General features: G+C 50.0%; 1 protein-coding gene and 1 long non-coding RNA gene across 9 annotated transcripts in view; both read left to right on the top strand.

Annotated features, from left to right (window-relative positions):
• TP63 (tumor protein p63) overlaps window positions 1-10,528 on the top strand; it is an 83,558-nt gene extending 73,030 nt beyond the window's left edge. For 5 of the 8 annotated variants that reach the window (XM_042042188.1, XM_042042187.1, XM_042042192.1 and 2 more), the window contains 4 exons: window positions 4,137-4,294; window positions 5,186-5,330; window positions 6,150-6,243; window positions 7,467-10,528. In XM_042042188.1, coding sequence (XP_041898122.1) covers window positions 4,137-4,294; window positions 5,186-5,330; window positions 6,150-6,243; window positions 7,467-7,763 — 694 coding nt within the window. In that variant the 3' untranslated portion in view covers window positions 7,764-10,528. The remainder of the gene's footprint in view (window positions 1-4,136; window positions 4,295-5,185; window positions 5,331-6,149; window positions 6,244-7,466) is intronic. The other 3 variants (XM_042042195.1, XM_042042194.1, XM_042042191.1) reach the window with 2 other exon arrangements.
• Window positions 10,529-12,978: 2,450 nt separating this feature from the next.
• LOC121671057 lies at window positions 12,979-20,881 on the top strand. The gene is made up of 3 exons (XR_006018369.1): window positions 12,979-13,030; window positions 16,019-16,101; window positions 20,794-20,881. It is a non-coding gene; the product is annotated as an uncharacterized LOC121671057 (long non-coding RNA).
• Window positions 20,882-20,960: the final 79 nt, after the last annotated feature.

Below are 20,960 nucleotides of genomic sequence, written 5' to 3'. Positions count from 1 at the left end.
GAAGGCATCCACAGCCTGCACTGGAAGATTCCAGTTCATCATTTGGTGTGGCCTCTAGGAAATCTGTTGTACTGTAATGGGCAAAACAACATCTGAGAATTCCACTAAACAAGAACATAAATTATTTGAATCCTGTTGTTTCCTGGAAAGCCTTTCTGATTTGTCCTACTTGGCTATAAGAGGATGATGATTGTGAAGCTGATCTTAGTGGTGACTTGATTTGCTTTCCATCTACCAGGTGGTTATATTAGAAGGTGCTATTCTTTTTTTCTTTTATCAAATACCTGGAGCTGAAAGCAATTTGAGTTGCTTTGTAGTCTGTCCTGTGCAGATAAAATGAGAACTTTTCCCAGCTGTCTTTTCATTGCTTCTTTACCATCTCTGTGTCTTCAGGAAAGTAAACCTTTTCCTTTCAAGGAATAATAACCAAGTGGACTAATCGGGCCTTATCAGTCAGTCAGGTTGTATCAGTCTGTGTCAACTACTTGATGTATATCCACTCCCTGTGTTACAGCTCCATTCCCTGGAGAGCAGGTTGCATCCACGGCCTGCCTTGAGAAATTCCCATACCTAGAATCTAAGGGGAGTCATTATTGCCCTCCCGTCCCTGTGCTGTAGTTCCTGTCTGCCCAGTAACTGTTGGAGCTCCTTCTTTCCATGCTCCCAGTGAGGTACCAAGCCTACAAACCACTGGTGGGATTTCCAGGTGCACTGTTGTTAGCTTTAGAACAGCAGTAGTTGGGGTGTGGGGAGCAAGGGCATCTCTCTGCTTTTTAGTGTCCTGCTCCTTCATGGGCCTTCAGAGCAGCTGAGTGCAACTGAGCATCATCTGTGTCACTTGTGTGCCATTATTAGACTACATCAGTGACACCCCAGTGTCAGTGATGGGAAACCTTGCTTTGAAAACCATTGTCAGTGAGCACGTTGGCCTCATATGAACTCGGGATGTGATCCTTGGAGTGGCTACTGAAAGGGAGTGCAGACACAGAACTGGAAGCTCTGATTCTACTCTTGTGTCTCTGCACTGACTGGCTCTGGGTCTTCAGGGACAGCAAACTGTAGGCACAGGGGCTTGGGTGAAATCTTAAACTCTGAGCCTGAGCTGTCCAGTTGCATTAAATGAACCTTTGATGTCATTTTCATTAAGGCTGCTTACATGGCTGTGTGCTCCTCTGGTGAACGAGGACTCTGGTCTGCTCAATCAGGTAATTGGTCTATCCCAGCAGTTTGCTACCTCTGGTGAAGAGCTGGTATCCAGTGAGCTGGGAAAACGTAGTTATACGAGGTAGCCTGTGAACTGAACTTTGTTCATATATGGGAGAAGAAGGAAGTTCCTTCCTGACCTCTTGAGATGATCGGTATATGCCTTGAAGCATGAGAAACTGATTGCCCTCATATGAGCTTGCATAACTACAAATGTTATTTGCTAAATAATTACATAGCCTCTTGAAGAGAGAAAACTCAGTTGCAGATTGTGACTCAGTGCCTTTTGTATCAGACTGTTCCAAGAAGTCTAATAATCTCTTAATTGAAGTCCGTATACCTTGATATTAAAATGCATTTCATTGGCATTGATATCAAAGAAATGTTAGTGCTCTGACTTCTAATCTTTGAGATTAGAAGTATACTTGAGACATAGTAAGTACAATTTTAATGAAAATCACTGTGCATGACATTCTTATATCTGTTTTTAAAAATGGAGGAAAAAAGCAATACATTTTATATGGATCCTCAAACACCATGTAGTCCTTGTGCTTAATACCAAAAACATTTTCTTGTGTTTCTAAGGCTCTTGCTATATTGATGTGTGACATTAATTTTCAATAAAATTTTGTATCTTGGTTTATCTTGTGACTTTTCTTCGGGTAGATGGCTTTCTGTAGGCCTTTTAAACATCTGCTCATGTGATGGAATAGCTTGGTTGAAAGTGGTATGGGTACAAAGAAAAATGCCTGTTTTCTGTTTTATTCCCTTGAACTTGATTGTGTTAATCTTGACTCTTGGAGTGGAGTCCCTAAGCTGTACGTTCAAGTATGCATTTGTTTTCTAAAGCTTTGGGTTGGCTTGTGTTTGATTGGTTTTTGTTTTTCTTTTATCCCCAAAGTATTTTGTAGTCTCCTAATTAGCTTTGCTGAGATAACTGTTGGTGGCAGAGGGCAGAGATAGGCCCACTACTCCCCTCAAACAGTGCAACTCAGGCTCTTTTGGGAAGCCTTTGTTGATTTGATTTGGAATTTCGCTGTGTTCATTGACATCCTCACTTGCAGATCGTGCAGATTTTGCTGTAAGAGACGCTTCAGGTGTGTATTAACTTCAGCTGAAGCTCAGTTAAGATAAGTGTCTGAACCTGTGAAGTAGAAATACTCATTGGTCCTAAATCCAGAAGCCTCTTAGGCTAAGGGTGGTGTCAACCTGATTTGAATTTCATGGCTGGCCTCAACTTTCATAATTGGAGAATTGAAACCTCAGATCTGAATCATTCCCTTCACTCTGAAAAGTTGGGTCTGACCTTCATGGCTCGGTTTCACTTCCCCTTGGGAGTTGCTGCCATTGTTAATATTAATTTGTGAAGCTTCTTGTGCTTTCCACTTCCTTGAGTCTGTGAAGTTTGCCGGATCTTGTCCTACATCTTCACTGCCAAAGGACAGTTCACACCCTTCTGTACCTCCTGTAATTGTGTAATTAGGTAACATTTCTTCAGGGCCTTAGATACTCTAGCCTGTTAGCATAGATGTTTTCTCCACCCAACACTGCAAGTCTTGAAAGTGCAGGAAGCTGGAGACAATGTAATTGTGTGGAACTTGACCTTGAGTGCTGAAGGTTTTAATAAATTACCTAGGAATAAGACTTTTCTTTCCTTTTACACTTTGCTTATTTGGAGTAATAATTATTCTATTTGCATAGAAGAAAAGCCAGTTCCCAGGAATTGATGTAACCAGTTACACCCAGATGGAAACAAGTTTCCCAATGGGAAATAAGATGGGAATGTGCCCTTGGACATTCACCATGGGGGTCAGTGTGATACGAGTGCTGGGCGACCGCTGCTCTGCAGGGTGACCACGGCTTGAGGGTACTTGTGCCTGGGAAGCGTGGGGATGCAGGCACATTTCCCAAACCTTTGCCCAGGCCTACAAATGTCCCTGGTGTCAGAGAGTGAAAAACCTGCTCCCTTGTGGCATGGCAGTGCTGTGCCAATTGTGCTGTTGGACCAGCTTGAATGATAATTTCCTGCATATCCCACATAAGACCCCACTCCAGATGGGATGCTGCAGCCGTAACTCGATCTGGGAGCTGGGCTGCCGTTCAGAAGCAGCCCAGTCTTGGCAGTCTGGATCTCTTACATGGTGGGACTGCAGCTGGGGCCCTTGGGGCTGGGCAGCAGGGAGCTCTGGCAAACATCTCTGGCCCACTCCATGAATATGCTGGATGGAGTTTGGGGCTGGAGGGACCTGAGGGAGGCTAGTGCTGTTGTCAGGTGGTAGCAGGAACCTGATCCTCTTTGCAAGCAGCCTGCAGGGTTTGGATACCAGCTTTGCCTTAACACTGACAAAAGCTGCCTGTTGGCATCCCAGGCAGTTCTGACCATCTCAGCAGTGGTCCTTGAACTGCATGGAATCTGTCTTGAGCAAAGAGCCTCTGGCTGTTAGATACACACCTGAGAACAGCCTGATTATATGAATAACTAGAAATTTTGGGAAAAACAAGGTGATAAGTATGACCCGATCTGAAAATTGTTTCTGCAGTCAGGTTTCAGGGGTATTTAGGATGTTCTTATGAAGAAGTCTTTGACCACAAGGAGAGTTTAACTTAAAAATACTCTTCAAATCTTTGCAGATGTTTGCTGGCTCTCCGTATATTCTTTTCAACTGAAAAAGTTGCATAGACACTTCTCCTTGAATAAAAAGTTTCAACCAATAGTTAAGCTTTCCTTTTTTTGGTATTTCACTTTTTTAAGGTGAAATAAGTGTCCAGAATACCTGGGAAACTTCTTATTTCCTGTTGACTCATTCTCCAGTGATCTTTATCTGTGATGCTCCTATGGTGTCAGTGATTTCACTGGCCATGTGGCCCCTTGGGTGCACACTCTGAACAAGCAGCTGCTGTGATCCCTGTGCTAACATCTCCTTGGTTTGCAGGACCTCCATGCAGTCGCAGTCCTCCTACGGCTCCAACTCTCCACCACTCAGCAAAATGAACAGCATGAACAAGCTGCCCTCAGTCAGCCAGCTCATCAACCCCCAGCAGCGCAATGCCCTGACCCCAACCACCATCCCCGACAGCATGGGAACCAACAGTAAGAAACCCTTACTCCTCCTTCTCCAGTTCCCTGCGTGCTCCCTGCTAGTCTGAACAAGGAGACTTGGCATCTCCAAGTGGCTACTGTTACGCTGGAGAGCCTGGAGCCACAAACCTGCAGAGCCAAATAAATACTGCTCGCTGGTGTGCCATGGGGCAAGGCTTCAGCATCCTGCTCAGAGCCTCACAGGGTGAACAGAGCTGCTTCTTGCTGCAGATCTAGCTGGCTGCACTGTCCCCTGGCTTTCAAGACTTTTTTTCTTCTTCCTTTCCCAGCAGAGGAGATGCAAATGTTGACAACATTTTTTTCCTTCAGTTCAATTCAGACAGTTCTTAATTTCAAAGGAAACATCTCGCAGCTCTGTTCCTCCTGGCTGCTGCTGTGTGCTCAGCAGCCCTGTAAATCCAGGATGACAGACATGGTTCTGTGGGCAGAGTTTTGTTGGAGCTTTTTTTGGTTGGTGTTTTGTTTTTTAATTTATTTCAGAACAGCTGGACTCTTGCCCACACCTGTTGCTGATCCCCTTCTGGTGCTCTTTCTGTCTCTGAAAACAAAGCTGTTTGGCTGCTGTATTAGGTTACTCTGCTGGCTCTGTCCTGCTCCTCTCCTGTGGCAGGGCAAGCCAGGGTTTCTATCCAGCCTGTCTGGGAGGGAAGGTGATGCGACGGTGGCACTTTCCCCTGTGAGGGGAGAGCTCCAGAAGGACTGTCTGTTTTCTGGTCCTTGGCCCTGCCTGAAACTTCTCATGAGCTGGCCCTGTGTAGGGCTTTACAGGGGATTTCAGGCTGCTTCAGCTGTGGGTGCTGTCCTTGGGTGCCGTGCTGGGGGCGAAGCCGCGGTCTGGGTGTGCCTGGGTAACAATGTCCTCCTCCTTCTTCTCTCCTCCAGTTCCCATGATGGGCACCCACATGGCCATGACCGGTGACATGAATGGCCTCAGCCCCACGCAGGCGCTGCCTCCTCCCCTCTCCATGCCTTCAACGTCCCACTGCACCCCCCCTCCTCCATACCCCTCAGACTGCAGCATCGTCAGGTGAGCGGGAGCAGGCTGCCCAGCACGTTTCCCACACAAAGGGAGCAGAGCCCTTGGGTCAGGAGCCTGAATGATCCTGGAGCACTGGATCCCACTGGGCCCTTGGCAGTCCCGAGGCTGGCACCCTCTGGGCACCGAGCCTCAAATCCCCACCTCTGAGCAGCTGAGAGAAACAGGGAGATTAGGACTGCAAGACAGCCGAGGGATGCAGCATCTGTTGGACTGGTGGAGTTTGAGGGCACCAGGCAGTCTTGCAAACATTTCTTGTTTTTCTTTTTTCCCCTTTGGACACTTGACAAGCCATGGCTGGGGTCAGAAGCCCCTCTGGCCTTTGTGAGGTCAAACCAGTTGAAAGATGCTGCCCATAAACGAGGAATCCTTTACACTTAGGGAGGAATGTGCTGATTGGAAGGGCATGATGTGTCTGAGCCCCAGACCCCATGCCTTGCTGAAGCCCTCTGTGCATGCACCAGGCTGCCATGGGCTCAGCCATCTTCTGGATGACGTGACCTGGCAGGAGGGTCTGTTTTAGCCCTCCTGCCTCAAGACCCAGGCTGTGCAGCACTGGCTCTTGACTAAGGCAAGATGCTGCCGTGAGGGCTGTCTGCTGGGTGCTGAGCTGAAGGACTCCCTCGTTTGTTTGATGCGGCAGCAAAGCGGCTTGTTGGCCTGAGATGTCTTGGAGGAGGTCAAGCCAAGGGTGAAAGCTTTGTTTCCTGTTGCTGCAGATTGGCTGAGTGTTTGGTTTTTCTGTGGTTTGGGCTGTTGCAGCCAGGGTGATCCTATTTTCTCTCTCCTTCCTTCCTTCCTCCTCTGCAGCTTCTTAGCGAGGTTGGGCTGCTCATCCTGTGTGGATTATTTCACGACCCAGGGGCTGACCACCATCTATCAGATTGAGCATTACTCCATGGATGTAAGTAACTCCTCACCATTTCCTTTGTTTGCACTCTTGGCCCTGCTTTAGGAACAGGTCAGAAATCCAGACTCAGTATACTTTTATTTTACATGGTTAGTTTGATTTAAGGCTGTTGCACGTAGAGAAGAGATGTTGTGAGGTGAAGAGAGGCTGGACTTGGGGCCAGCACTGTAACTGCCTTGCCTGGCAGAGAGAAAGAGTGTTTCCCCTTCCCCAGCTCTCTCTGTCTGAGCCCCCAAAGTGGCCCCAGCCCACGCGCCTGTTAATTCTGCAAGGCTCAGTTTCAGTTTACACCTCACTTGCCTGCAGACAAGTAGGCTGTCCAGAAGTGGTCTGCATTTTTCCTCCCTGCTTCTGTTTTCTGGCCTTGCCTTAATCATCTTCCCTTGCCACTGGCATCTCACCCCTGTTTGTTGTTTTCCCTTTTTTACTCTTGCATGGCTTTTGCTGTAGGGTTGCTGCTTCGTCTCCAGAGCCATTGCTCTCTTCTGAGCTGGCTGTCTCATTTTTTTTCCTCAAGGCTTTGGGAGACTGTGGTGCTTTTGCTCCCTAGAGTGGGCTGCCTTCCTTTTGCTGCTGCTCTAATTAGAAAAGCTGGCCCAAATTAACCAAAGTTGGTTGCTAATTTTTTCAGAAGCTGATACCATGTATCCCAGAGTTTAGATAATGCAACCCTCAGGTTTTGCACCAGAAATGATGGGGCCTCAAAGCACAAGTTTTCTAAGGTTATGTCTGTTATTAAATTTGGTTATGTTCAGGTAATTAAGACAGTTCCTACAGAGTCACACCCAGAGCTTTGAATACTGGAGCTCAGGCTTGGATTCTATAATCATTTTGCAGGCTTAGAATTAAACATGGACATTTTCAAAGCCATTGACCTTCAGCAGCCCAGCATCCCCCACCACTGGCAGCCAGCAGATCTCCCTGAGGTTGCCTTGGAGGCCTTGCAGTCTAGTTAGGCTTCTAGCTTTTGGTCACACATCTTATGCATGAATGAGTGTTTTGTGCAACTTAAAAATAGACTTTGTGCCTTCAAAACGGGCCATTGCTGCCTCATGGCCATACACACCTGTTGCAGAATTAGTGGCTTGTCTTCTGCAGTGTGTGGCCACCTGGATTTTAGCAGCTGTGGTGGTTCTTGGTGGCCCAGAGACTGTGTTCACTCCTGTGTCCAGCTTGCCCTGGGATTGCCCTGCTAAGCCCTGCACCTTGCCTTGCAGGATCTGGTGAGCCTCAAGATCCCAGAGCAGTTCCGCCATGCCATCTGGAAGGGCATCCTGGACCACCGGCAGCTCCATGACTTCTCCTCCCCTCCCCACCTGCTGCGCACCCCCAGCGGCGCCTCCACGGTGAGCGTGGGCTCGAGCGAGACGCGCGGGGAGCGGGTCATCGACGCCGTGCGCTTCACGCTGCGGCAAACCATCTCCTTCCCCCCCCGCGACGAGTGGAATGACTTCAACTTCGACATGGATGCCCGGCGCAACAAACAGCAACGCATCAAAGAGGAAGGGGAGTGAGACCCTCAGGCCCCGCTCCACCCTGCCTCGGCCACGAACTGCTCAGCCCTTCATTTGTCTTCCTTCTGCTTGGTACTGCACCCCCGGACGAAGGGCGGAGGGAACCTTCTTGCTCACTCCTGCTAGGTCATGCCCTGGGTGCTGTCTAGGTCGTACTCCTGGACTGCAGCCTCCACCCCAGCTCTTGCGAGAGAAGAGCTGAGCGAAGGGGGAAGGCGGGTGGTATTTCCTTGAAAACCATTGACCTTCTTGAGAAGGCCAACTTGTTTTGTGTTTTCCTTTGGGGAGAGGGCTTCTTTTCTTGACTTTTGAATCTTCACACCTTGTGGGTGCCCTGACCTGCACACTTGTTTCTCTCACCCAGTGATCCCACTTTGAAAAGCAGGAAGGTTAAAATAAAATTCTAAAAAGCCAAAAATAACCCAAAAAAAAAAAAACCAAACCCCAAGCAACCAAACCTACCCCAACGACAAAACCAAATGCAAAAAACCCAAAGCAACCCAACCCTGAACTGACAGTTTATCTGAAAAATAAATGGGAATTGATCTGCTGAACGCTGCACTTAAACAGCCTCTTCCCGTGGAGCTGAGTGCTCTGTTCATGTGTAATATTCTCCAGCGGAGACAGCACATGCACTTTGCGGGGCAGGCCAGCACTTACAGCACCTGCATCCTACTTTTTCCTTCTCCCTCGCCTTCTCTGGAAAAACCAAGCCTGCTGTCTCTTCTTGTTTTGGATATACATCCATATGTATGTCCTGGTTTGCTCCTTTCAGGCTCAGAAGTGTAAATAAAGCTACTGGTCACTCTTGAACTCTGCCCCCACCCAACCTTTAACCATGCTGTAATACTACTGACATTTAAGCTATAGAATTAGGCTTTGCCACACATGCAGCCTGGCTAGTTTAGCATAAGGATTTGCCCACCTAGCCTCCAGTTAAATGGAGGAGCAAGAGCTGCACACTGGTTTGTAGGGCTTCAGCTATCCTAAACTCAGACAATCTTTTGTTTAGACCAGGCTAGATTGGTTTCCTCCCAAGTAAAGTAGACCTGTCTTTAGATGTATCTGTAATAGGTTGGAACCTGTTGTGTTTGTTGCTATAGGTTAAGTGACAAGCAACTAGAAGTGGAGACTTCAAAAATAACTGTTGACTGCCTTAAAACAAGGACCAGTTCCTGGTACTATGAGTGTTGTTACTGCAATAAGCCATGTTTACATGAGAAATTGATTTTTCTCTGTTTTTTCCTTTACTGGTTCTACCACAGTTGTGCTCTGAGGCATTTCCTCTGACTGCCAGTGGTCCTGTGGACAAATAACTGAACAATGTGTGTTTTCACATTTTTATTGGCCAAGGTAGTAAGACTCTAAGGTATACAAAACAAACCTAAGCTGAGGAGCAAGGCTCAGCCCAGCTGCTTTCAAGTTGGCTTGCTCTTTTTAACAGTAAGCCTGGCTTTTTTTTTTTTTTTTTTTTTTTTTCTCTGGGGAAAGATTAAAAAAGCAGCTTAAATAACTTGTTATCCTACCTTGCTATGGCTGAATATTCTCGTTTCAATGCAGTGGCTGTTTTGTGGGCCCTGCTCTGTGCCACGTATTTCATTTAAGTCCAATATGGTTAGCATCCTCCATCTGTCTGTTGTGCCAGGTCTGTGTTGCATTCAAAGACTGCCTTTTGGTAGCTGTGCAAGCCTGTTTTGGTTAGCTATAAACGGTAATGCCAGATGGTTACACTGTAAAGTCTGTATATAAATATTTTTTTGTATGTGTAATTTTTTGTTTTCCTACAGCATAACATGACAATTTTTATTTCTTCTTGGGCTACTGGGTCTGACAGAACCACAATAAAATGTTGTTGTTTGTTTTTCTGTTTTTTAATTATTATTTTTATGCAGGATGCTTACAGTTACAAATCGTGTAACAAACAACTAGTCACTGGATGAATATATTTGTATTTTTCATACTGAGATTACTGTGTTACTTTGCAGTTGAGTGGGGAGGGGGCAGGTATTGAAAGCCTGTTTTATCATTTTATTTTGTAACACTTCAAAGAGCAGTGTCCTAGATTTCAAAGTATTTAACGTGCTCAGTGTGAGAACTTACTATATCTCTTTATTTTTTTTCTATATGGTACAAAAGAAGCAAGTCCTCCTGCTCTTGACTTGATGCAATGATTAATTCAGCAGGGCAATGTTAGTGCGGGGAAAGTGTTAGTGCAGATACTTTACAAATCCCTGGAGGTGAATTAGGCTGTTCCCTTCTCACCTCCAAGGTTTTGCATCTCCATTGTGTAGTCCTTCTGAGCTGCTTCAGTACTGTACATACATTGATGCAAAAGACACCGTCATTTTTAGGAACTAAGAAGCTTCTGACTATAAAGGTTAATGCAGTTAATGCTGTGCCCAGAGTCTGGGTGCAAGCACTTCAGTATCTGCTTTTCAACTCAGCAGCAAGATGGAGCTTTTCTGCTGCATCACTAATGATTAAAATATATGCTGTGAAAACCTTTTTTCTACTGTATGCCACTATGGAGCACACTTCTGTTTAACTGGAATCGTCATGAGAGTTTGAACTGCTGTAGCTTTTACCCTCCCCTGTAGAGCTGTGATTTTGTTTTGTTTTGATGCATCAAAGTGTTATGGCTTAATCGAGCTGAGAATCTACCAATGCTTGTAGCAATGACAGTGTTGCCTGCACCAAGACCTCGGTGTGTTTTGGAACACCTTGTTGTTGAAGTGAGTGAAAATAAAAGCCAAAACTGAAAATGACACTGAATTCCCAAATAACTTCTTTTACTCCTTGTGCGCCACCTTGGAAGTGAGCAGGAGTGCTGCAGTGTCGTCTGAGCAGCTGGGGCTGGGCTGTGTCACCTTTGCCCATGGGTGCAGTTTTCTGTCCCCACAGGATTTGTGTCATGAGGGTGTGTTCCAGGGTACTGTCACACATCCATCTGCTGCCTTTCTGGCAGATGCTACAGGTCAGTTTCATGAGCCTCTTGCTGAACTGTGAAGTGTTCAGCCTTTAGCATAGTTCTTTTTTGCCCTTTCATCAGATTTCCTTATTTTATTTCTGAGCAGGGCACCAGGTAGTGCCTCACGTTCCATGTCCTGCTGGACGGAGGGAGTGTGTGCTTGGAGCAGGCAGGGTCAGTGCTGCCCTTTGACACCCACACTTGGGAAATAGCCTCGCACCAAAGACTTTGTGCATCACCCTGTGCATCCTCTCCCCTAGCAAAGCCCTTTCCTTCTCCTTTGCGTCTCAATTCTTCTTCCAAGGATTTGAGGTAAGAACAGCTCAGAGCCAGTGGGGTGGCTGTCCTGAAGATGATGGGAGTGGCCTCCATCAGATGGGGACTTCATTCTGTCCGTGGACCACCTATTAACAGCCCAGCTTCATCAGTGGTTTCTGTCAGGGGACCCATGGCTGTGTCTTGCAGTTTTTATGGGTTATGGTTGGGGGGGGGGGGGAGGATGCTTAGGAATGGGGAGAGTCAAAAGAAAACCCCACAAAGGTCTTAGAAGAAGAGGCTGCCCTAACTTCCCTTGGGAGCTGGTTTCTTTGGTTCTGATTGCTGTTGCTTTTCCTTTTTGTCAAGCGATGAGAGAAGCAGTTGACTCCAGATACCAATATCCAGAGGTATCAGTACCCTGGTTGCCCTTTGGCAGTTGGGGATTGCCTGAATGTGGTGTTAAAAACCAGTAATGCTGTTCTCGAAAGAGAGAAGTGCTACTAGAACAGCTGTGAGAACTTGCGGTTTCAGCTGATGGGCTCTGCCTCTAGATGAGCAAACTGGATCAGATAAGATTTCAGTTTCCATTAAACAGGTAGGCTTGAGATATGGTTGCAATTTCTGACTGCTGTGATCCACTGCTGAAGAGGGGAACCTCTACACTGCTTAGGTTACAGCAAGGGTATCAGTGTTGAGGAATCCCAAGCTGGTGCTCTCCCTTTTGCTCTCCACCCATACCCACTGGAATTTTGTCTTTGGATATTGGGATGCTTCGTATGCAGGGACGAAGTTTTCAGGGCAGGGATCGATTACAAGCTTCCAGCTGTGTTTTGCAAGCCTGGGTGGACCTCTGAGGACGTGCATGCCCTTCTCTGCTGTTAGTCCTAAGTGTGCTGAAGCTAGCAGTCCCCTGGAATGAAACTTATCCGGACATAACAAAACTTGGCACAAGTCCGTGTGGGGGCTGTGGAGGGTGTCTTGCTCATCACGTTCTTCCTGTCCCTTGTGCCTCAGCAAAACCCCTTCCTGACAGCAAAGCCACTGCCTGTGCCATGGGGGAAGGATTGCAGGACCTGGCCTCCCACTCTGCCTCTTCCCAAGTTGTTTCTCCGTGGGAAAACCATGTGGGCAGCCCAGCCCTAGCACCGAGTCAGAGCTTGGGCTGTTTGCCCTTCTGATTTACTGAGCTATAGAACGTGTCAGTGTTGTCATCTGCTGTGTGGGGGTTAGTGAGGAGCCATGGCAGGCCCTGCAGGGCTGCCCTGCCTGGTCCCCTGTGGGCTGTGCCTGTGCTGAGCCTGTGCCAGGGAGGTTTGGCAAACAGCTCTGTCTGCCTGCCAGGCCACAGCCCGTGGTTTCTGGGTCCTGAGTTGTTTTGCCTCTCTGTGACCCATGGCAGAATTGTCTTCCTGAGCACACAGCAAAATCTGGAGGCTGGAGCTTTGGAGCCTTATTGCTGGTATTTGGATACCCTGGCCATGAAGGTCAAATAAACAGGAAGGAAGATTATCTTTATGCTCTGTTGGCAAGGACTGGCTGTGGCTTTCTCCCAGCTTGCTTCCCTAAGATGAAGGAGCCAAAATTTTATTCAGAAGTGTATGGTAGTTGTCCTTTGCTACAGCTTTGCTATCCTGATCTGGGCCCCATCAACTGATATATGCCCAGCCTCTCTAACTGTATGGATTCCTTCCCACAAGGTCTTAACATCAGTGCTGTGAAACCAGATGGTTTTAGATTCGTATGCACTGCTGTTAGTAGGTGCCTTTAATTCCCTGAGGAGTCAGAACCCCTCTGCACCCCATTTGTGTGCTTGTGGATGTTGCAGGGCTGCCCATCACAGCTGTGCCTGCTGCTGGGTGAGTGTGGCTGTGGGCTTCCTTGGCTCAAACTGGTCAAAGCCCTTTTTTTGGGGTGTTGGGGGAATTAACTGGTTTTGTTAAAATGTTTTGACTTCCTTGCAAACACTCCTAGTGTTTTATGTTTTATTCTTGGGAACATCAGCTCTGCCTTCATGAAATGAGCCAAGTGCCTGGGGCCACAGGTGAGTGAAGGAAAAACTTTGTGGGATTAAGGAGCAGGAGATGCAGGATTTGGGGCAGGACAAGGGGCCTGCAGCTACAGGTCCAGGGCATGGATGAGCGCCGAGGGGCATCACTGGGGGGTGGTATACAGTGACTGTGTGCCTGTAGCATTGAAGCCAAGGCCTGAAGGGTCCCTGCTACACCTGAGGACATTGATGGTGCCCAGTGTGCTTCTGCCTTGGTGACTGCAGTCACAGCAGTGCCATGTGTCACCCTGCTGGACAACCGGATTGCAATTTGAGTGCTCTCAGATTGCTTGGAGGGGGTTGCCATACACCATTCAGCTGATTTTCTCGCTGCTGTTGCAGGGCACTGCCCTTTGCCTTTGTGGTAATGTGGGCACAGCAGCCAGTGGCTTTCTGGCTGTGCCACTTCCCTGGATGATGGGGATACATGCTCCAACAGGAGGTGTGTGCCTGCTGGCACGCTCAGCAATTACTCACCAGCAGCTGGGCTGATACCAACCATTACAGCATGCAAGGGAGATGCTTACATTGTCTCTCCCAACGGCCTAGGGTAGGAGATTAGGCTCCCTGCACAATCAGTGGCAAGAAAGTCCTTGGGGAGCCGTTCAGAGCATATTAGACTCCCACTCTGAATCATGCCCTGGAAGATGTGGTCTCATTATTGCCTGCATCAAGGCCAAGGGAAGACTAAGCTTGTTTGTTAATATTTAGCAGGGTGGCTCTGACTGTACAATCAGCTTTGCTGAGTTCCTAAAGCTTGTGGCTGCACTGAGAGAGACACTGTCATGGCACAGCCATGTGCAGCAAAGAAACTGGTGCAGGGGCTGAAGAGAAAAAGGGGGAAAATGAAACAAATCAGCAGGTCTGGGGAAGAGATGGTGCTTTTCCTCTTCTGTTTAACTGTCAGCAGTCTCAAAATGAGTGTCTTGGAGCAGTCTAAAAAAAAAAGAAGAGAAGAGAAGAGAGAAGATCCAAACTTGCATTAAAAAAAAAAGAAAAAAAAAGAAAGAAAACCCAACAATTGAGGCGAGGGGAGATCGGGCTGCACAGGAGGCAGGCCTCTCTCTCCCGCGCCCATCGCCCCGCGCGCGCGGCCGGGATTCGCGGAGCCGGCATCCCAAAGGAAGGCAGAGCCCCGAGCGCTGCCGGGCAGCCACTGCCCCCTGGCGGTCCCGCTCGGCACCGCAGCCGCGGCTCGGGGTGCGGGGCTCCGCTCCAGCCCCGGGGAGCTGCGCGTCCCCCCCCCGGCCACCTCCAGTGCTCACAGCGTGGGCACGAGTTCAGAAAGCCGCCTCTTCTCACCCCCTGCACCCCACGTGCAAGGGCAGCAGCAGCAGCTCCTGTTTGTTTATTTTGCATGGGTGGAATAAGCAAGTGAGTGACTTGTTGGTGTTCCTGCAGCTGCCTTTTGGGAAAGCTGCTGCCGTGCTGCCCTTTGCCGTGTACACAGGGGATCCCCAGTGTTGTGCCCATTCCAACCCACACCAGCACAAATGAGAAATTCAGAAGATGAAGACCAAAACCCATCAGCTGCCAAACCAGGAGAGATGTCTACTCTCACCCCAGGCAGCTCTTGGGTGCGAGAAGCCCGAGGCCGTGCCTTTCGCTGGCGAACCTCTGCCCAGAGATGCTTTCAGAGCCAGAGCCTGCCCACTCCAGGAGGCACATTGGAGGCAGCAGCTCTGCATGAGTACCCCGTGCTGCAACACCCCACAGCCAAAGCCAGTGTGTCCCAGCGCTCCGGGCTCCCAGCACCAGCGCCCCGGGCTCCGAGCATCGTGCGTGCCCTGCCCGAGGGCCAGGAGGGGTGCTCCACCTTCCCTTCACGCACACACCCAGAGCCCTGGCTGCAGAAGTCTTCCCTGCCAGAGCGATACACATCGCTTCTTCCAGCTGAGAAAATAGCAGCGGGTATTTTGCAGAGCGCACACGCCGCAGCCAGGAACTCCCACAGCAGCACCTGGCTGCAGGAGCAGCGGCGGCCGGCACAGCTCCCATGGCAGCCAGCCCAGCCAGTCTGGGTGGGGACCCCGGCACCCCGCCAGAGCCTGCGGCTGCCGGCACCCCCCGAGCACCTGTGCGGCTCCGGGGCGCTGCTGCCCGGGGGCTGCTGGCCCGGGGGCTGAGAGCTGCTGCGGCTCAGTTTGATGGTTCATCTTTCAAAGCTCACCCTGGCACACGTGGATCCTGCTCCGGGGAGGCCAAATGTGAGAAACCCCCCAGCGCTGGGCAGGCACCCGCTGCAGCTCGGGGCTGTGCCATGGAGACGCTGTGCAGCTCCCAAGGGGAAGCTGGGGAGCTGGAGAGGAGGGCACCCACCTTGGCTGGCAGGTGGAGAACGGTGCTGTGCTGGCAGTCACGGGCAGTGCTTGGTGTGGGGCCACCTCTCTCCTCGGCAGCAAGTCACCCCCGCTGCTCACCCCTGCCTCGGTCTCCAGGCCCAGCAGAGTTTTCCTGGCTGGGGTCTCATGTTCTGCAGGGAATCCAAAACACTCATTTGCACCCAAAGGTGTGGGCTAGGTGCTCAGCTCTCAGGTGTGGACAGGCATTTTTCAGGCACTTCTGTTCAGGTGTTCAGCATTGAGCCCAACCATCTCCAGGCTTTACCTGCACTTCCCTCTCCCCATCAGCAGCACCAACATGAAGCTGGGCAGGAGCAGGTCGGAAGGGGAGGATGTTGGGGTGGCCCCTTGGAAGGGATTTTCAGCTCTGTCCTAGAACAGTGAACTCTAGCAAGGTGTTTCCCAGTTTTTTAAGAGAACCTCTGATGTCCTCCAGTTTTTCCTGAGCTTCCTAAGTGGAACCCCAGGAAATCTGCTGAATTCTTCCTGTTTTCTTCCTGAAGTTGTTTACATTTGTTGGCTGGTTCTTTTTTTGTTGTTTGGTTGGTTTGGGTTTTTTTTTTGTTTGTTTTTGGTTTTTTTTGTTTTCCCAAATCTCTTTGTGAGCCTCTGATTAATTCAGCTTCTGATTCCTTGGCAGTCACCTCTGGAGACAACGCTGAACATTTCTACACATGTGATCCATCTTCTTCTTGGCTGCATAGCTCTCAGTGCTGGAATTGGGTAAGAAACGTTGCAACAGACCCAAGTACACCATAGCAGGGATGTTAGGAAATAAAATATTGCACAGTGCTGCGTGAAAAACTCTTTGATTAATTAAAGGCGTGGGTGGCTACACAATTGCATCAAATTATCCACGCACTGTGGCAAAATGCAAGATAAAGGCATTGATTTCTTTTTCCAAGGACATGGTCAAGCAGCCCTTGCTGAGCCTGTGGAGAGTTGCTGGCCTGAAGGGGAACAAGAGTATTTCTTGGAGATGTTTTCCACAGAAACAGGAGGTAATGGATCATCTCCACCTGCTGTGCCTAGAAGATGCTGCAATGCCTGTGTGTAAGAAGCCTGGCCCAGGAGCAGTGCCCAGTGCCCTCCCCTCAGGGCAGTATTTGGCCTCTCAAGGCTACCCAGCCCTGAGCACTGGCATGTGGGAGCCAGTCCTATCCCTCTGGCCTGAGCCTCAAACCCACAACATCCTTTGAAAATCCTGAGCAGGGCTTCCCTTAGCTGGAGGAGCAGCCTGTGGTGGTTCCTGGCTGCCACTGAGGGTGACTTGCCCTCCTTAGAGAAAAGTTTTATTCCACCTTTAAGTGACTGGGTAGCAATACAGTTGCTTCTATTACCGTTTATATTTTGGCTTTCCTGCTGCTTAATTAGTGATTGAACAGGAGGAAGTCAGTGTTTAGGAGCTATCAGCAGGCAGGATTGTGCTGTGCATTGGAGGTTAAGGGCTCACAGTAAAAACGCATGCACCAAAACCACACACAAACTTGATTTTGCACAACTCTAACAGCAGTGACTCAGCTTGCCCTCAAGAAGAGATGGCTGAACGTGTTCCACCTGGCCCAGAACCTTATCATTTCACCCAAGGGTAAAATATTAGCGAGTAACCATCAAGCCAAGTACGTTACAGTCAGGCCATGGGCAGCAGCTGTCTCAGATGACTTCAGCCTTGCCTCGGAGGTGAGGAAATTGGACATGGGTTGCCAGCAGCCACAGAAAGATGGGCAGGTGAGGAGGTGAAGGCACCCTGGATCCTACACAGGCAGTGACCAGCTGCTGTCTGAACAGGACCCAGGAACCAGAGAGCTGACAGAAATTGGATTTTTGTTTGTTTATTTGTTTGCTGTTGTTTTTGTATTAGTGCCCCCATGGCCAGGAAGCAGAAAAGAGATGCCAAGGTGTTTCACAGGACGTGAAGCCCAGCAAGAGAATCTAGATGGGAAGAAACTGTAGCTCTTGGGTCTCACATCTGCACTTGAAGTGAGGTGATGCTGGGTCCAAGGAGCACACAGGTTAACCCTTGCATGCCTGGTTAGGCCAGGGCATCTGGAATAGCTTTGACAAGGTTCTCAGCTAGTTGGGACAGGCAAATCAAACCCAGTGAGGCTGCAGAAAAGGATGCCCAAGACAACTATCTGTACTAATACAGGAAAATTTTCTAAGCCTGATTTGCTTCCCATGAATGCTGCTTTAGCTGGCTGTGAGCATCCCCCACTGCGAGTGAGAGCAGAGCAATGCTGACTGGGGTGGCCAGGCACGGCAGGGAGGGAAAAGGTCAAGGTGATGCTCCCAGAGCTGGCCTGTGTTCCAGGCAGCACTCTGCCCTTTTCCCCCTCCTAGGTTAGAACAGGATGATCCCTTTGGTGCATTAATCCCTGTTTATAGCAAGTGTGTCTGCAAGGCAGAGCTGCCCTCAGACTAATGCACGGTGACTAATGGCTTGCAGAGCTACTGAAGGAGGACAAAGCAAAAAGTCCTGTTGGGTTTTCCCCAGAAGTTGCAGGCGTTTAGAAGGAATTCGCTGCAGCCATGTGATTTCTTGGGAAGGGTGGAAGTGCTGGAAGTGAGATGCAGTTTGAAGGCAGCAGGGGAGAACCCAGGGCAGTGCCTGGGGTGTGCAGCACTTGGGTCTCCCAGGACTATGCAGTGCTCACAGTGGGAGCAATTTGGGATTGCAGCTTTTCCCCATAGCCTGGAGCATGGGCTACCCAGCAGCAGCTTCTGACCTGGAAATTTTCATTTGCTGCTAGGCCCATCACAAGAGCAGGAGAGATGTTTGTTATCTTTCGTCTGGTGGCGCCAGCTGTTGAGCAAGAGTGGGAGGCTGGCTGCTGTATCCGTGCCATCCAGAGCTCCCACCTCATCCCGCTGGGTGGGGGACTCACGGGCTTGGTAGCATTCCTGGTATGGTGTATCTCCCCTTTTGTTTCAGTGTAATTAGTCTGAAAAGGATGTGGCATCTTCCACCTCAAGGGGAACTGCTAAAGACTCATTAGCAGGGTGCGGGTCGTGGCTGCAGGGGTAGCACGGCGGCGAACAGGGAGGGACGTGCACGGTGCCAGCTGAGCAGGGCAGGGTGTGTGCTCAGCAGCCAGGGTTTCTCACTCCCTGCAGCGCCTGGCTTCGGTGCAAGCACGTTTACTTTCCCCGCGGCCTCTCAGGAGGCTCCAGAAGGGTGGGCAAGCCCAAGTTGCCCGGGAAGCCTGGTGGCAGCACGGTGGGCTTGCGGCTGGCAGCGTGGACCTGGCAGGTTGCTGGGCGCAGAGGAGCACAGCACATCATTTGCTGGTGGCTGAACTTTTGGAAGATGCACGTGAACATCCGTCTCTTCATAGCCACGAGCAGGATGGAAAAACCCTCCCGGGCTGCTCTGCTTGCAGAGATGCTGTGAAGGCTGTGTGAGTCACCTGGGGAAGCACAGGGTGCAGCCATGCTCCAGAGAAAGTCCGTGTGCACTTCATCCCTAAGAGTCGGGGACACATTTCGGTGTGGGGATGGGTATTCTCAAAGTGTTTGCTCAGAGCACCTCAGGGTGTCAACCACACGCGGCTCAGGGTTTTCCCTGGGGACCTTTAGTGACAAACCCCTGCCCTGCAGCTGTGCAAAATGAGTGCGGCGATCACCCCACTGCTGATGGGGAGTTCACAGCCTGCCCCATCCTCTCCCAGTGCCACGAGCTGCTCATATAAAAGACTCTATTTTTCCTTTGACCCTCTGGCCAGAGGAAGGAAGGAGGGGCTCACACAACAGCTTTTTCCAGTGTGCTTAGTGGGGGGAAAAAAATGCCGTGGGAGGTGGCCGAAGGCTTTCCCCGCCTAGACAGGGAGCCCATCCACCCACACCCAGTTCTGCTTGGAGGAGCCAGGCTGTGCCCTGATGCTGTAGGCAGGTAACTGTCACAGAGTAGATAGACATGAAACTACTCTGCCTCACCCAGGGCCAGAAGGGTTTTTTGAAAACAAAAATGAAGGGGAAAATACGGTCTCCACCCTTCCACCCATTTTGGTTGGCAAATCAAATAAAACTATCTCGGAGCTGGCACCACAGGAGCAGAGAATGCCAGCTCCCAGCCTCTCACATGAGGTGTCAAAATGAAAGATGAAAAAACAACTCCCAGGTGCCTGGGAGCCACAAACTGGTTTTAAGATGCAGGTAGGTTGTTTTTCCCCGTGTGGTGGTGGGAGCAGCCCCCCACAATCACCCCATGAGTGGGCAACTTCCCCTGTAGCAGCTTAGTCACCCCTGAGCTATGGCACACGTTGATTTGGCTCAATGAAAAGGACTTGGTGAGAAATGCATGTCACCACAGATGGCTTTCATGGGCATCCTGGCTTGGGACAATGCAGCCAGTGACAACATGCTGAAGGGGACCTCAGGCTTGGCCATCACCTCAGGTGTGCCCAATGGTTGCAGGGACCCCTGCAAGGATAAACCAGGTACCAAGGTGCCCCACAGCTGGAGCTTCTGCCCTGGATGGGTACACTTGGCCCATGCATGTTTGGTTGCTGTAACTAATACGAGACTTTAAAATACAGGTGGGGGGGATTTCAGTGGTTTCACAGACAAAATTCCCCTACTTAGGGCTATGTACTCTCAGAGGTGGCTCTGGGTTTGCCATGAACAGACCTTGTCATGGGTGCAATGAAGATTTTTTCAAAGTTTGTCGGGGGATCCATGTTCTCCTCTCTGTGGGGGGGAAATCTTAAGACAGCTTCTTCACCTTTGCTACAGTCCAGTTACAGCATTGTGAGCAGCTGGGAGATGCTCTGCAGGGCAGTCACGCTTCTTCACCGCTTCTGCTTCAATGCAGTCAGATCAACCACTCTCATTTCTTGCACTGGGGCTGCCCAAGGCACATTGGTGGCAAGTGGTGGCCTCATGTCTCACCAGTAAAGCGGGGAAAAGCCTTTAACCTGATGCTTTCAGCTGACATTAGGTGCAGAAGCACTGCAAGGAGATGATGTGACCCTGGGCTGCGCTGGGATATCAGCAACACCCCTGGCACTGCCAGGATCAGCCCAGCCAGTCTGATGCAATATTTTACCCCCGAGCTTAGGACCATTGCAAAAAAGCCATGTGTGATGGCAGGGTGGTTTTTTGTGGTGTTTTTCCCCTCGTGGCTCAGCTGCTGGGCTTGCACGCAAGGCCGGGCAGGAGCTGCTTATCAGCTCACCCCATCGCGGCAGCGGGAGATGGTGCGCTGCCATCTCTGCTGCTAATCTCATTACAAATAAAGGAGGAGTAGAAGCTAAACTGAGCTCATATTAATTCCCCCTGCCCTGCCCTGCTCAGCTTCAGGAAATACCTACTAGAATTGCCGTTCTTGTTACCCAAACCATCCCTGGAAACAATCATTAGCTGACTTGCTCCTTTGCCAAGGGTGGCCACTCACCAGCCTGCTCTCTTTGCCCACAGGGCCCCCACGGTGCCTGCTCCCACCATGGCTCCCACCAGGGCACATACTGCAGGCTCCTGCACTTGGACTCTGCCACCACAGCCCCGCACGCTGCTGCCCGGCTGGACCACAGCTGGACCCCCTCCCCTGAAGTTCAGGGGTGCTTTCAACCAGAAACAAGGTGAGA

Source organism: Corvus kubaryi, unplaced genomic scaffold (assembly GCF_017639235.1).
Source record: "Corvus kubaryi isolate FWS band 111438036 unplaced genomic scaffold, C.kubaryi_AGA036_p1.0 37397, whole genome shotgun sequence".
Classification (NCBI taxonomy): domain Eukaryota; kingdom Metazoa; phylum Chordata; class Aves; order Passeriformes; family Corvidae; genus Corvus; species Corvus kubaryi.
The sequence above is the reverse complement of the archived record's forward strand: the minus strand, read 5'-3'. Positions and strand labels throughout refer to the sequence as shown.